General features: G+C 41.8%; 1 protein-coding gene across 1 annotated transcript in view; it reads right to left on the bottom strand.

The window, feature by feature from the left end:
• NUP188 (nucleoporin 188) overlaps positions 1-16,900 on the bottom strand; it is a 41,796-nt gene that overhangs the window by 9,170 nt on the left and 15,726 nt on the right. The window contains exons 9-27 of the mRNA XM_018055935.1: positions 14,983-15,194; positions 13,828-13,942; positions 12,772-12,972; positions 11,813-11,902; positions 10,441-10,506; positions 9,412-9,531; positions 8,518-8,644; positions 6,847-6,999; positions 6,531-6,657; positions 6,234-6,321; positions 6,067-6,143; positions 5,232-5,346; positions 4,037-4,157; positions 3,859-3,925; positions 3,053-3,181; positions 2,610-2,749; positions 1,689-1,795; positions 479-685; positions 192-361 (exon numbers count right to left, since the gene is read on the bottom strand). Coding sequence (XP_017911424.1) covers positions 192-361; positions 479-685; positions 1,689-1,795; positions 2,610-2,749; positions 3,053-3,181; positions 3,859-3,925; positions 4,037-4,157; positions 5,232-5,346; positions 6,067-6,143; positions 6,234-6,321; positions 6,531-6,657; positions 6,847-6,999; positions 8,518-8,644; positions 9,412-9,531; positions 10,441-10,506; positions 11,813-11,902; positions 12,772-12,972; positions 13,828-13,942; positions 14,983-15,194 — 2,432 coding nt within the window. The remainder of the gene's footprint in view (positions 1-191; positions 362-478; positions 686-1,688; positions 1,796-2,609; positions 2,750-3,052; positions 3,182-3,858; positions 3,926-4,036; positions 4,158-5,231; positions 5,347-6,066; positions 6,144-6,233; positions 6,322-6,530; positions 6,658-6,846; positions 7,000-8,517; positions 8,645-9,411; positions 9,532-10,440; positions 10,507-11,812; positions 11,903-12,771; positions 12,973-13,827; positions 13,943-14,982; positions 15,195-16,900) is intronic.

The raw sequence follows: 16,900 nt of genomic DNA, 5'->3' as shown, positions 1-16,900 counted from the left end.
AAACACATCAGAGTAAAGATTACACCTGATGGGGCAGCTTTAAAAAGAGAGTAACTCCTACACAATAACCCAAGCATGAAGCACTTTTAAGCATGACCTCTCACAACAAACCTCCCAGAATGACTGCCCCCTCATCTTACAGACAAGGACACACACTCCAGAGAATAAGTAATTTCTGGAGTCAGACTCACTTGGTTCTGAGGACCAGCATGGCACTGTCCCGCCGGTCCTGCCACAGGGCGTGCAAAAAGGCGATGGCCGCCCGGTGCAGCAGTGGGGGGCACCAGTAGCGGTCCTGCTGCTGCGAACCAATCAGCTCCAGTACCGCGTGGAGACAGCTCCACACCCCGAGGCTGAATTCCTGCAGTGGGACAGTGAGAGCTCAGGCCCACAGCTTCCGCCCACAGCCGGACCCGCAGAGTCCAGCACCCACCTCCCAGAGGACTATTTCCCAGCTTCATCCCAGGTGCAGGCTCACCTTGGAGCCATCGCTGCCATCCTTCACCTCCAGATTCAGAAACAGTTCAATGAGGCCTGGCTGCGTCTCTACAGCAACCGTGAGGAATTCCAGAATCATGACTTTGATGCGCATATCCTCAATCTTGCTCTGCAGTCGGGTCAGGAAGGCGTCTCGGATGGCAGCCGCATCACTGCCCAGGCAGGCATACACTGACATGGGGGCCACCTAGGGGAGACCAGGACACACAGGTAGAGCTCCACCTCCAAAAACCACAAAAGGCATCTGCAGAAAGGTGCTGAAGAACTCTTGGAAAATGCCAGAGAGGGAAACATCCAGATGGACAGGTCTGGGCCAAAAGGGACATCACAGCAAACTACAACAAAAGATGCCCCATGATTCCCAGAGAAAATAGTAATCAACATAAAAAGATGCATAACCTCTCTCACAGTTAAATAAATGTAAAGTTTTTTTAAAAAAAAGGTAACTGATTTGCCTATTAGATTAGCAAAGATTAAAAAACTCATGAAGTCACTGTGGCAAGGATATGAGACTTAGGTTCTAGTAGTATAAACTGTCACATCCTTTCTGGAGGCTAATTTCAAAATATCTAATAAAAATTTAAATGTTCATTAATATCTAACTAATTTTTAGGAATTGTAAACAAAAGTTTACAGAGTTCTGTGGATACGAATGTTCACTATAGCACTATTTAACAGTAAGACAGAAAAGAGCCTAAATAAATCAGGACCCATCCATGCTATGGCATGCCACACAAGAATTAGAGAATAAGGTAGATCCCAATGTGCCCACATGGCAAGGCTGCAGGATATGGCGTTAAGGGAAGAAAGCTACTCACAAAACAGTATGTATCGTGGAATTCTGCTTTTGAAAAGAACAAAAGCTCACACTAAACATCCTTTAATACATAAGCATGGACAGAAAGAAACCTGGAGCAATGTGTACCAATCTGCTCATAGGAATTCTTAGAATGAGATATTAGAGGAGACCTTAATTTTCTGTAAAAGTTTATCTGTAACATTTAAATAAATATTTTAAAATGAGTATGTATGTCTTTTATAATCAGGAAAAAAAAAGTGTGTGTGAGTGAGTGTGTATCTATAGGTACATCTCTTTAAAAGTCGAAGTCAGTTACATCTCTTAGAAGAAACAGTGTTCTGAAGCACAAAGTCAGTTTTCTGGGGCTTTGACTTGTTAGGTGGGATCCTACCGTGGCCAGACGTTTTAGCAGCTGGATGGCAAGACGAGGCAGAGCTGGGTCGTGTTTGTGGTAGATGTATTTGGCAAGAACAGCAATAAGGTTGTTCCCATGGGCACCTGAAGAAGTACAGGAAACAGTTCAGACACCAAAGTATGCCTAGTCCAAGCTCTTAGGAGAGATTTCTGTTCAAAAAGCTCACATATATGAAGGAATTTACTCTCGAATACTTGGAGGGCCCAAGCGGATGCAGGTGGCCCTGTCATTCTCTTTCTTCACTAGCCAAGGGGACAGGCAGGACTGGGGGTAAATAGCTCAATCCAATACATTAAGAGAAGAATTAGATACACTATTTAGAAAATAGTCTTTTAACAAACAGGTTAGGAAAAAAGACATCACATTATATATAACATGGCACTAAATGCAAAAAATCATAAAAATCCCAAAATGATATAGCTAGAAAAAGGTCATAGATGTTGTCCAAATGCCTACTTGAAAATGAGAAACTGGGTCCCAAAGAGATTAAATGAGTAGTTTAAAGCCAAAGAGTAATAACAGTCAACACTAACTAGGTACCAGGTTTTACAGGTAGCAATTGAATGTTCATTATGATCTTACAAGGTAGATACTGCGACTATCCCCATTTTATAGACGAGAAATCTGAGGCATAGTTGTTAACATAAGGTGCCCAAGGTCAAAGCTGGTTGCAGCCAGAATTTTAACCGAGATACTCTGAACATGTATTCTTTACTATTGTTCTATCACCACTGGGAAGCAGACATGAAGTATGATAGTCTTATTTCTAAGTCCAACTGGCGATCATTACCAAATTTCCTCAAAGAGTTCATCAGAAAATACTGTTGATCTCTAAAACACAGCCTGCAGTATGTACTTATGGGCAGAAATGCTGCTGATTAGAAGAAAAATACATACCATGCTGTGTGAGAGCCTGTTCCAGAGGGGACACCACATTAGAAGGAGGTTTCAGCCGAATGACATTGTTGGTGACGGAGAATGCCAGTTTCACTGTCTTGATCAGCAGCTGGCCCTGGCCCTGGCCCTCTGCCCCATCGCTAGGGTGCCAAATGGAAACCAAAGTTGATTCAGACAACATGACTTCATTCCCAACACACGTGCTCTCATGAATGAGATTCCAGCAACAATCCCAGAGTTCAACAGCTCTAGAGGCCCCAGTCCAAACTAGGAGAGAGAAGGTGCACTCAACTCCCTTTGCTGTGCGCCAGTCTACACAGCAGCCAGGAGGTTACACAAAGGCTACATTCTAGGAAGAACAAGGTTGTCTTTCTTACACTCCAGTTCTTACAACATGCAGGCATGATAAAGATACACGGGGGAAGGTGGAGAGGAAGGCCTACCTGCGGGGCTGAGCAGCCATGACCATGTCGATGGTGTCCACACCGATGCCCATGATATTGATTACTGTCTGTCCTGCTTCCGTGTAGGCCAGGCTGCAGATGCAGAGAGACTGCAGGCTGGGGGTGTGACTGGAAGACAGACACGTCCTGAGTTACCAGGGAGCCACCAAGTTTATTACTGCAAGTAAAGGGTATTGTCCTAATCTAACCAACTGGACATCAGTGATACAAATCAGCTCTTTGCCAAAAAAAGCCACTCTGATTTCTTTCTTTAAACAGACCCTGAGAAACCATCTAAATATCCATCGATTAATGAAAATGCTTACTGAAGCAAATCACAATTAATCCATAGAGTGGAATGCATGGAACCATTAAAACAAAACAGATCTGCATGTAGTGGCATGGATATAAAGTTACAGAAGAATAAGTACAAGCAGAGGAAAAAAAACCTAGAAGATACATGTTAACTTGTTAATAGCCATCTCTGGGAAACAGGTTTATGAAGGGCATCTTGCCCTATTTCTCTATGAACATACACAGCTTTTGTTAAGATCATAAAAAGTGCGTGTATAATTTCACTGGGAACAACCTTGTTACCACTTCATTTGCTCTTCTCTCTTCAGAGGGATAAAGAGAAACAGGCTGGTGGAGGGCAAATCAGAACCCCAAGAAGACTGAGCTCTGGGCCCAACCAAGCTGAGTTCTCTGGAAGAACGAGCCAGCTGCGCATAGCAGAAGCCCAAGTCTTCCCTTGCAGAGTGGCAGCATCTCAAAGTACCAAGCACTAGCAATCTCCCCACTCCTACCTGCTGTGCAGGTCTGTCTCATGGCACAGGTTCAGTATTGAATGAATCAGCTCCAGGATCAGGCAACCTGGACTCCAGAAAAGACATAGGAGTGATGTGACCTCGTGTGATGAGCCTTATCCCAAGAAAGAAAGGTGTCCAGGGAGCCCCCCATCCTCGCTGCCCATGTTCTCCTTACCAATCTGTTCTCTCACACCATGGGAGTTGTAGCGCCACTTGTGGTAACTTGGCAGCATCTCCTTCAGCACAAACATGACACAAGGCACCAGCCCTTGGCTCTGGGTACTACCAAGCTGCCCCTGTAAGAAACTGTGCCGTGAGGGCATATGCCACTTAAGAATAAGTCACTTTATCACTAGATATCTGACTCCAAGACCACATATCCAAAAGAAATCTGGGCAAACCTTGGCTATCAGTGGGGATGAAAAAACAACAACAAACATCAGAATACTCTAGTTTAACTGAATGCCAAGTCATAGGTTTCCCTAGAATAGAGAAAGGGACGAAAAAGACAATGTGACAATATCACAAAAGGCACCTACAAGGAAGAGAAGGATGAAGGGTAAACCTGAGCAGGAGAGAGGTCCATCTTAAACACAGAGGATACAAGACTGCTGACAATGGGAGAACCCAGGTTCACTGTCATGATCACCTACCACCCTCTAAACTCTATCCCATCACTCAAGTATCAGAAAGGAGATTTGATACTCAGAATTCTCTGTCCTAGTATTACTTGTTACCATCAGCTTCCTTATCGTAAAAGTAAGATTCCTTTATATAAACATATCTACTTCCCGATCTCCACACAGAACCGTTTCTATTTAAGCATTCATTGACTGATTCTTGCAAGCAGCACATGTGCTGAGCGTTCTTCATGTGGGGCCCTCTCAGCTCCGTGAGGTAGAGATCATTTATCAGACCAGTTCAGAGAGGTGCTAAGAAATTTATTCTCCAGGCAAGAATACTGGAGTGGGTTGCTGTTCACTTCCCCAGGGGATCTTCCCAACCCAGGAATCGAACCTCGGTCTCCTCCATCGCAGAGTCTTTACTGACTGAGCTATGAGGGAAGCCCCAACTCCACTTTAGAAGTAAACATACGATGTATATACTGGGGCATGATGAAATGTGTACATATTACCCTGGGCTTTGTCAGAGATAACTTTATGAAGTCACTGCATTATGCTGTACAGACTCTGAGTATTAAATACGTTAACAAAGATGAAGCATCTACTATAAAGTCAGGCACACAATAATTAGGACACAGAGACAGCTATCACTGTAACTCCAGGACAACTGTTAGGCCTGCAAACAAATGACTACAGTACTGGGATATAGGAAAACTATTTCAGATGCTTCTATCTGATGAGATTTACCTTGACAAGAGTGGTGATCAAGCGCAGAAAGGCAACAGTGACCCCATACTCGCCCTGGGGCTGTTCACTATTCATCAAGAGGTTTCCATACCCACCAGCATTCATCCCCTCAGCACTGGGGAAAAACAGAGGGACAAAGGGGAAAAAATCAATGGGACGCTTTCAATAAACTATGAATTCAATTTCAATAAACTGTAATAATTCCTGTTATTGTCTCGATGACTTGGGCATAAAATGGAAAAGCCCTGCAAAGGAATTAATCAAATCTAGGCTACTTATTAACCAGGGGAAGCATTAAGGACTTTACTATTATACAACCTCAAAAGTGAAAAATCAAATAAACATGAAGCAAGCATGTTTGTCTTATAAACAAGAGAGAGCAAGGAGAGAATGCTCAGGTAGCAAGATGGAGCCTGTGTATCAATAAATGGTGCACCAGCAAGCTCGCGCGGCCATGATACACGGGAAAGCACAGTGACCTCGGCTTAAAAAGGGGAAGTTGAGCCTCTGGATCCAGACACCCCTGGATTCTCTAGACTAGAAAGTTAACTTCCACATACCTAAGGTGGTTGCTGCTGGATGAGAAATACCTCTCTCCCTCAGCTTTAAAGACTGAGAGCCACATCAGTGCTCGCCTAAGCAAAGAGCCTCTGTGCCCCAAGTCCCATCACCTCCTTCGCCTCATCCTGACTCATTTCTGGTGAGAGGACTGAAAAGGCAAGCAGCAGAATACACAGGCTCAGAGAAGCACCTTTAAAACTAACAAAGCTAGCTGAGATCTGAAATGTAAGTGACACTCCCCAGGAATACACTCCACCCCTAAGACCTGGCTCACCTGATCATCTGACTCATGTTGGAGACCTGGTGGGCCACGAAAGGCAAGAAGCCTGTGTGAAGAAGATCAGTCCAGACCTGGAGAGGGAAGAGTAGAGTGTCTGTGGTGTGTCTTCAGGTATATGCCATACGTGATATTTTTTGGCTGTTAGGAAGACTGTGTCTCACCTTTGCTGGGTTCCGGGCAGCCAAAACAGTCAAGCAATTGACGCAAGAAGCAATGACATCCACAGGCGGGGAGATCACTGTCGTTAACCTGGTTGGAGAACAGTGCACTGTACTCAGTGAAATGAATCAAGTTACTTGCTCCATCACAAGTATTTTCCAGTCCTGTCTCCCCAGGTCCCTCCTGGCAGCAGGAAATGAAAACAGGAAATCCCTCTGCTGTGGACAGATATCACACCAGGGTATCCCACCATGGGCTGCCTGCAGCCTCTGACCCTGTGGGAGAGACCAGATGCTGACCGTTGCAGCAGCATGTAGACGCGGGAAGTGATGGGCAGGAGGCAGTCCGCTATCGACAGGTCTGTGCTGATGACCTTATGGACCAGGTCGATGATGGGTTTGACCCGCTGGCAGTGCTGAATCACATCTGAGGGGGAAAAGTTGCGATCTCAATGAAAACAACACCTTGAAGATAATTAAATAGTCTCTGAGACCCAGATAAATGATGCTAATCACAACCTGGAAGGTTCTGAATCTTATCTTGAAAGTGTCTTCTGAATCGTCTAACCGTGCCCATTTTTCTTCCCACAGCGATCGCTCTCCCAGTTGAGCTCACCTGCAGTGGAAACGACGTGCAGCAGCATCTCAATCTCGCAGGTGAAGAGGGTCCAGCTGCTATACGAGTATTCCCAGCGCACCAGGTAGGCCCTATCGTCCAGCATTACCTGGCCCACAGTGCCTTGAGGTATGCGAAGGTTGGTCTGACCCCCTAAAAAAGAAAGAGAAATTAGTCTAATAGGAAGAGAAGATTCCTATGACAGACAGCAATATCTAATCCCACAGAGATGTACAGACTCTCTTCTTAGTACCCACTACTGTTACAGCTTTTTGCATTAAAAAGGGACAAAAACAAAAACTCTCAACTGTCATAGGGGAAGTGAGTCTTTCCATGTGTCTGAAAAACAATCGAGTGCAGAGTGGTTCTCCACTCACATGATGACTATAGGAAGACCACCTTACAGGATAGCAGGTGCCCAGGTCACCAGGTAAGTCACTAACGATGCAAAGATGAGAAGAGTAAGGCTATGCCTCCCACATTTTATTCCTTGAGCACGTGGAATATACAAGAGCTTACACCTGTTAACTCTCACACGCTGCCAGCAGGAAAGGAAATTGCTGTTTTTCTACAACTTAATTCAGCACAATCCATTCAAAAATTTTCTACCATTTTTCTCAAACTACGGTAAAAAAATACATAAAATTCACCATTTTAACCATTTCTAAGTTGTCGGGCCAGTGGCATTACGTACATTCACATGGTTATGCAGCCTTCACTACCATCAACCCAAAGACCTGTTTACATCATGCAAATCTGAAATTCCGTACCCACTAACCTGTCATCTCCATTATCCCAGCCCCCAGCCCATCAACCACCATTCTGTTTTCTGTCACTATAAACCGAACTACTCTAAGTACCTCATATGCATGGAATCGTACAGTATTTATCCTTTCTGGACTGTTCTACTTCACTTAGTATCGTGTTTTCAAGGTTCACCCATGTTATATATAGCATGTGTCAGAATTCCTTTTCTCTTTAAGGCTGAATACTCTTCCAAATTTTGGCTCGTAAGGAAACTTGGTGTCTCACCTATATATACTGCATTTTAGAAAATCCATTTCATCTGTCAGTGGACATGTATTTAAAAATTTTATTGCATACACCCTTTTACCCAACAATCCCACTTTAGGGATTCTATGTACTAAAAAGTAAAAGCACCAGGATATAAAGGTATATATCCCCAGAGAAGCACTGTTTGTAGTGGCAAAAACCTGACATAGTCTAAACGTCCTCTAAAAGGTCAAAGATAAAAAAATATGAAACATCAAGAGTAACTATATAGTTACTAAAAAGAATGAGTCAGATCTACATGTAATAAAATCAATTTGTAGAATGAATCTGTGAGAGAATACAGAGATGTGTAAGAGGATACACACCACACTCTGAACGTTAACCATCTGATGGAGACGGGCCTGAATGGAGATTTGAACATTTAAAAATGTCGCTCTGCACTGTCTCCCTTGTTATAATGAACAAGCACTGTTTTTGAAGTAACACAATCAAACGATGTAAAACAGTAAGAAACCAATAATTTAAGAACAAATCAACAAGCACAGTGGAGGAGAGGATCCACTTTAAAGGTACCTGCCACAGAACACTAAATGGCAGTAAAGTCAACACAGACGCCATGGAAGAGGCTACCGAGCCAGGGTCACCTGTCTCTCTCACCTAGAGGGTAAAGGAGCTTGGGTGTTTGCCTCCGCCAAAGGGTTCCATCCTCATGGGAGATCACATCATGGGGCTTGTGCTTATAGAGTTCATTGTAGAAAGACATCTTATCCAAGAAACTATACACCTGCCAACATACAGGGGAAAAAAAACCAAAGAGCTATACATTTACTGAGGGACATTTAAGGGGCCTCCCATCTGCTTTTCTGCTCTTTTAGCCAGACTGTGCTGACTCTCAAACTTCCTACAAAGCCATCCCTAGGACTCTTCTGAGACTTGCCGCAGCACTCCTTGTGAAGTCAAACCCTTCTTACTCTTTAACACCCAACTCAAGGACCCTCTCACTCCACAGAGAGCTGCCTCTCCTGAACAGTATGGTCTTGACCATTCAGATGACATAAATTACATACCACTTGGCTTTATGGTTCTTATTTAGCCTAGGCTGCGTCCAGCTCTTGCAACCTCATGGACTATAGTCCACCAGGCTCCTCTGTCCATGGGATTTCCCAGGCAAGAATACTAGAGAGGGTTGCCATTTCCTTCTCCAGGGGATCTTTGTGACCCAGGGATCAAACCCAATCCCCTGCATTGGCAGGCAGATTCTTTACTGCTGAGCCACCAGGGAAGCCCACCTAGTTTTACTACTGAATTCTTATATCCATTATTCTCTTCAAACTAGAGATTAAGGAACTTCACAATTTGTCTTACTCCCACAATATCTACAATAGGTACTTCAGAAAATTTAATTTTATAGAACTGAGGAAATATCTTCAGCATTTTTCATTCAACTGCAGACTAATTCTTGCCATGGCAGTGGAATTGCAACATGAAAAGCAAAAAGAACTTCTAAAAAACATCTCCCATTCTATTTAGGCATCTAACTGAACAACCTACCTTCTTAGCAGTAGACTTCCCTGATACAAGGGCTCGAAGCAACTGCAGGAGTGGAGAGAGGAGATGGGGAAACATTCCACATACACTGTCCAGAATGATCCCAAGACCAGAGGTTGGTTCCTATGGCAGAAGGGGAGAAGTCACTGACGTGCATGTTATCCAGAAATTAACACATCTCTGAACTGCCCAGCAACCATAAGAAAATGTAAAATAAATCCTTTTCTTTAGGTAGATGGATTTCTCTAATAATTTAAAACTTCCATGTTAAACATCCAGTGAAAAAGGCTTCAACAACTGACCGAGTGAGACCCTGAAGAGAGACCACTGCTGCCTCCAGTGACCTCTGCTAGGCATCCTCGCCACAGGAAAACACACCTAGCTGTACATGATCTGCTTACTGATATGAACAGTGCCCACAGCCTGTCAGCAGTTAGCACCACACGTGAGCATCACATCCTAATCTGCATTTTGTTTCCCACACCTCAGGAGAAAGGGTGCAATACACCGGCCAATCACTCAGGCCATAGTTCAAAGAAAAGATTTATTCATCACCTGGGCCTTGAGGCTTGAGGCTGCTGTCAACGCTAAGACTAAATACCAGTGAGAAACTGTTCTCTCCAAAGCAGAATCCTTACCCTAACGCGTAACAGTACTCTGAAAATTTCTAAGACGGTTACAATCACCCAATGGCATGTTCAGCAATTAGAGCACTACTGGTGCCTGAGACTCTCGATGTGAAAGAAAGACTTGGTGGGTAGGAGAGAGGACACACTGGCTACTACTGTGGACAGGGACTCAAGTCAGACAGAGCTACATCTTGACCCCATCCAGCGGTGGTGACTAGCTTGGGCATTTAACTCCCCATCTCTGAGCACCACATTTCCTCACACACAAAATTGAATATTATTATCTGATTTATCAATTTTTGTATAGATTACATGAGAAAACAGACTTAAAAGCTTAGTATAAGAACTAAAACAAATTCTGCGACAGAGAACACCGCAGTAGGACTCCCTCTGACATACTTACTGTTCCCCAGAACAGTTCTGGGAGAGAAGGGTCTGCCAGGACTTCACATGCTGTGTCAATTACATCCTGTTGAGGAGGGAAGAAGAAAATGGCTTATTTTTCCTGGTTGAACCAGTCTTTTAGCTGCATTCTATTAAAATAAAAATATGAATAATGCCTTCATATACTATGTAAGGAAGAATTCTGGGATTAAAAAGGAATTGTAAAATGGTAAGCAAATTAACCTTTCTGAACTTCAAATTCTAACAGGGTGAAAATATTACCTGCTTCACAATATTGTCCTAAGGATTAAATGTACGGGGATACAAACTGCAAATCTTACAATGCATGTAAATGTGAGGTACTACTAGGCCCAGCTTAGCTGAACCATCCCCCTCATCTACTCTGTCCGTGGAAAAATTACCTTTTACAAAAGTGGTCCCTGGTGCCAAAAAAGTCTGGGATGCTGCTCTAGGGAACTAGTGGATGGAGACAATGATGTGGTTTGTGGCTACCATAATTAACAGCACAGCTATAGACTAAAAGAAATCTGACATACTCATCAACCAATAATATATGGATCTAATTTACTTAGATCTTAATACAAACTTATAACAAACTCACGACATTTACAACTAGAAATTTGAGTCCTACCTTATTTGAAGATACGTTTTTCTAGATATGATAAAGGTTGTGAAGCTTCACTAAAATATTCGTATTAAGTAAATACTGTCCAGGATTCACTTCAAAATAACCAAGGAGGTGGGAGGGAGGTTCAAGAGGGAAGAGATATATGTATACCTATGGCTGATTCATGTAGCTGTGTGGCAGAACCCACAATAGTGTAAAGTAATTTTTCTCCTAAAAAAAAGTAACCAAGGAGGGAAAGGGCAGAAATGAGTACAATCAGCTGTGCACTGATCATTTGGAAGCTGGTGATGGATCATGAGGGTTCATTACACAAATCTGTCTCCTTCAGTATATCTTTAAAATATTTCATTTTTTAAAAATACTGCACAAGAATTTATTAGCATCCATGGATGTTTGGGACAAATGCACTACAGAGTAAAAAATTGGGTGGTAGAACAGCATACAGATGGTGACTCCATTTCTAAAGAACTACTATATTTTTACATTTGGAAGGGAATATATCAAACTGTTAACATAGGTTATCCTGTGTGGTGGGCTTACAGTTTTTTCTTTTTATCAGCACTTTCTGACTTTTAAATCACTAATATGCACCTTTTTATAATACATTAAGTGAAAAACAGCAATAAACAGCAAATTATACTTGAAGTGTATGGGTCTGTGTTGTATCAGCTCCAAAGGAGTATTTTAGGAAAAAGACTCAAGCTGGGCAGTGTAGACAGTCTCATGAAAGCCAGACACTGACCTGCTGGTTGCCCAGGGTGTGCAGCTCCAGGGAAGTCAGGACAAAAGAAAGGAGTCCATAGACACACATGCACGCAGTACTGGTGGTACACTGTAACAACAAAGGAGTCAGGGGTAGTTCCAAGTAACAACACTCTCGTCCAGGCTCGGCGTAATCCCATCACATTAATGTAGGCTCTCTAAACAAATGGGAAGAGAACCTGAGGCTTCACAATTTTCCTAACTTAGTCCCAAAATCAGGAAGACAAAGGAAGAAAGGAGAAAGCAGGAGCTATACACATTACAATACAGTCAAGAACACCAAAAGGGAACCCTTTTCAAAATGACCAAAGTTTTCGCAGGGTGGAAAACCACCTCCAGCCTACAAAAAGGATAGAGTCTCTATGTGCCAGTATGAATGAAGCAGCTGCCTCAACTGTCACTGAGATATATCAACGAGTGCCAACAAGTTGGCTAAGGTTTCATTCAGCATGTCAAAACAAACTGATTAAACCATGCTACTCAAACTAAGCCCCAACACAAGACTCAAAAAGAATTTCTAATTCATCCAGTTACAGTTGAATGAATAAGCCCTCTCCAAAGATTTATCCAGTCACTATGACCAAAGTTTTAAGAGATACTTAATGGCACAGCATACCACAATAGCAAAGGGTCAGACAGAGTAGGTTCAAGAGGAACCCACCAACTGCCAATTCATTGTTCCTGTGGGCAAACACCATCCCTTCTCAGTTTCAATTTCCTAACATGTAAAACAGGGTAATAATTCCCAATACACAGAAGTGTTGTGAGGATCAAACAAGATACTGTGCAGAAAATGCTGAGAACAATGTCTATCACAATAAAGGCTCTATAAAGGTTACAAAATTATCATTGTTATCCCCATCACTGACAGTCATTATCACCATAATAATGATTCATCAACGAGCATCCACCCTGCTCTTTGCCCACTCGCATGCTCACGTCATTTCCCCCACTGGCCAGCGAGCGGAGCAGTCGGGTCAAGTACTGAAAGACATTCAGTTGGATGGCTGTCCCCCCTATCTTCCGGACCACACTGCTCGTCTCTTCTGGATTCAGAGTGTGACGGAGGAGGGCCCATGCCAAGAGCACTGGGGCATGATGCGGAATGTCCCCAAAGGTCAACATCAAACGGTCCATATCCTAATGAAAAGAGGATACATCCGTGTCACTTAACACAAAGGGTCAAGACTCTCAGAGGATCTTTCACTATGCTTAATAAGTCTTAATATTACAGTGGCCCCTCTCTCCCATTCTAACATTTTACTCTCCCAAGCCCCCAGCCACTTCATTAAGACCCTTCAATTACTCTTCCCTTTACCCACAATTTTCTCTCTTGATTTTTAGTTGCATCAATTTAAGATAATATACGCTCAAATGGAAACTCCTAGAAAATGTCCCTGATCCTTCCAGAACTTTCTCAGATCTCTCATTTTCTATCTTTCTGTCCATCCTGTCTCAATGTTCTTCCCTATTCCTCTTCTTTCACATGCTGCATAAATGCAGACAACACCCAAGGTTCTGTCCTTGGGCCCCTTCTGTCCTTCTATCATCTCCCTGAGGGACTCTACTCTTTCTCAAGGATTGAACTATCACCGCTGCGCAAATAATTAATAAATCTCAGATTTCTTCCAAATCCAATGAACTGCTTTTTTTAAAAACCATGTATTTATTATATATTTGACCACGCCCGGACTTAGCTGCAGCGCACAGGACCCTGAATCTTCCCTGCGGCATGTGGTATCTTTAGTTGCAGCATATGGGACCTTTAGTTGACTCAGGTGCAGTTCCCTGACCAGGGAGTGAAGCTGGGTCCCTTTGCCCTGGGTGCTTGGGAGATTTAGTCACTGGACCACCAGGGAAGTCCCTTAATTAACAGTGTAGAACCACAAATTCCACAATAAGGAAAATTTTATGTGGCAATATAGTTGAGTGGTTAAAAGCTTACTACTACCTACATGAACAGTCTGAAAAAACAAGAGGCTGTTTCAAGTTCACCTGACAAATAAGTCCATCCTGGGCAAACTGGTGCAGTTCTCTTCTGTCATCCAAAGCACACTTATGCAAGGATTCAATATCCATGCCTTCCACCAGGATAAGGGCACTGAAGTAGCTAGAGAAAAAACAGTATCATGGTGTCATACATGCTATTCTAAACCTCAATGGAGAATAAGGTAAAATGTAAGACGCTTCAGCATCAAAAACACTGAGTTATTTTACATTCTTTTTTCATATTCAAGACTTCTAAATTCAGTAGGTATTTTATACTTCCAGCACATCTCAATTTGACCAGACATATTTTACTTTTTGGCTATACCACATGGTTTGCAGAATTTTAGTTGACCAGCCAGGGATTGCACCCGGGTCCTCAGCAGTTTGAGTGCGGAATCCTAACCTCTAGACCACCAGGGAATTTCCGTGACCAGCCTTATTTTATATTATTTTAGTTTTAACTTTTATCTTTAAATTTTATGTATTTTTGGCCACATTGTGCAGCACGCAGGATCTCAGTTCCCTGACCAGGGATCAAACCTGCGCCCCCCTGCAGTGGAAGCATAGAGTCCTAACCACTGTTCCACCAGGGAAGTCTACCAGCCATATTTTAAATGCTTGATAGTCTCATGTGGCTTCTGCCCACTGAAGCACAGATCCGGTACTAAATGTTTCTACAGCCAACAATTATATCTAGCCCAGATCAACTCACTGGTCAAATGTGTATCTTTGTTCACAGAGGAAATAGGCTCGAAATGTGGATATATCCATTTCCATAAAATTTAAAAGTCCATATACCCTATGACCTCAAAGAGGGCAGGGAACACACCTGTCCCATCTATCACTGTTTTCTCAGCACTTGCACTGTGCTTAGTCTATAAGTTGCTCAATGGATTTTTCACAGAAGGAAACAATGAACCCTTAGATGAAAAACAGTAAGTAACAGAATAGAATGAGATACTTATTTTGAGAAAAGATATCCCTTTCAATCCAAGTCTTTACTCCCTGAATGACCTGGAAAGTGGTAGTACACTCATCTATTTCCCCAGCCATTAGTGAAAAATGTATCTAGCCCCTCCCCTCACCCATTCACAGGACCACTCTAATATCAATGCTCTAAATACTGAATAAGTTCTAAGACTTCAATTCATTCACACTTACCCAATCCGATCCACAAAAGGATCCATGGTCTCATCCACCAGGTGCCTGTTAGTCTGCCTACTACCAAATCCTTGCTCTTTAAACATCTTGGTTAACACCAATAGGTCACCAGGTGCCATCTCAAAGTATGCATAATACAGGAAAATGATTTCTAGCAGCATGGACTGCTCCCGAAGGCACTGAACAAACCAGCGAGACACCTGGCGCTCAGTCTGCAAAACCAATGAAGAAAAGGGAGTGGGAGAGAGATGAAGTCATATTTTAAACACATTTGAATCCTTACAGTTATTTTTATTAGGTAATACATGTATAAAAATAAAATTTAAAAAAGTCTTCTTCCTACAATTTCTGTTGCCCAGGTATCCAAATCTATCCCCAGAGGCAGCCACTGTTGGAGGTATTTGTCTTTCCTTCCGGCAATATGCCATACACTTTCATTCATTCAGACTAGTGGCTGCTGGGGGCCAGGTGTCACAGACTAACTGCAAACTTCCTAGGTAGACAGAAATGTTCTGTATATTGATCACAAAGGTGGTTACTGCATATAAACATACAACTGCCAAAACTCAAAATGAGTGAATTTTACTGGATGCAAATTATACCTGAATAAAACTGGGAGATGCTACAGATTACTCATTTCAAAATGTAAGTATGGATGCATTTATGGAATAAACTCAAAGTGAAACTACTAGGTCAAGAAATATGTGCTTTTCAATTTTTAGATATTATCACAATGTTTTCCATTTAAAAATACAGAAATTCAAACAGTAAAATATAAGTGCCCATTATCCCAACCCTTGGATGTGAGTGTTTATATATGTTCATATCATTTGCCTGTTTTTTCTTCAGTTTTGCTTATTGATTTATAGGCATTCTTTCTATTTAAGAACCCTTTGTGCTATGAATTTGTCTTTTGACTTTACTTATAGCACTATTTTTGGTGTTTTGCCTTATAAAAGTTTTTGATTTGATGCTGCTGAACTTATCTTTTAATAGCTTTTGAGTTTTAGTTTTAAAAGTCTTATCCACTCCCCATAAAAACAAAATCACCTCCCATGTTTCTTCTAGTACTTCTATGGTTGAATTTTTAAATTTTAAATCATTGATCCCTGACTTTCCTCTGGTAGAAGGAATAAGAGAAAGAGATATAGTCGATTTTTCTCCAGATGGTTACCCAGTAGTTCCAACACTACTGACCTTTTACCATACACTAGCTTCCTATCAGCATGTGGTCCACACTAGACATTCTACTTACTATGTGCTAGTCTTCAGTCTATTTCCTCATGTGCCAATGCCATCTTTAAATTATTTTACTCTTATTTATAATAAAATTAATCTTCCTTTCTCAAAAATTTCCTGGTTACTGTTACTTATTTTTCAAATAAATTTTAGAACTGTATGTCTAGTTCCAAAATAAATGGCAAGGCAAATACTTGTTAGTACTTTTTCTAGAATCACACTAAATTTATAGGTTAAAATAAGGTCTGACACTCAGTGCTGAATTTTCATTTTCAAGAGTGTGCCATGTCTTTCCATTTGGTTATGATATTCCTTTCAGCATTTTAAAGTTCTATTCGCTTAAATTCTGGATTGTCATAAGCTTATTCCTGAGAAATCTGTGCTTTTGTACTATAAGTGAGCTCTTTTCTTCAATTAAATATTTTAAATAATTACTGTCTATATTTTGGCTGAATTGTTTTAATAAACATGTACTGTTTCCAAAACATAAAAGATTATATTCTAATTTATAAATCTATAAATGCAGATTGGTTTAAGATTTAGGATAAAGCAATTAGACTTAATGTCATACGCTTAATAGATGAGGATAATGAAGATGAAATCTTGGGTTGAGAGTTTCATTAACCATTAAGAGAATATTTCGGGTAAGAAAAAAAAATAAACTAATTGGGTTGATAAA

This window comes from Capra hircus, chromosome 11 (assembly GCF_001704415.2).
Source record: "Capra hircus breed San Clemente chromosome 11, ASM170441v1, whole genome shotgun sequence".
NCBI classification, from domain to species: Eukaryota; Metazoa; Chordata; class Mammalia; order Artiodactyla; family Bovidae; genus Capra; species Capra hircus.
The sequence above is the reverse complement of the archived record's forward strand: the minus strand, read 5'-3'. Positions and strand labels throughout refer to the sequence as shown.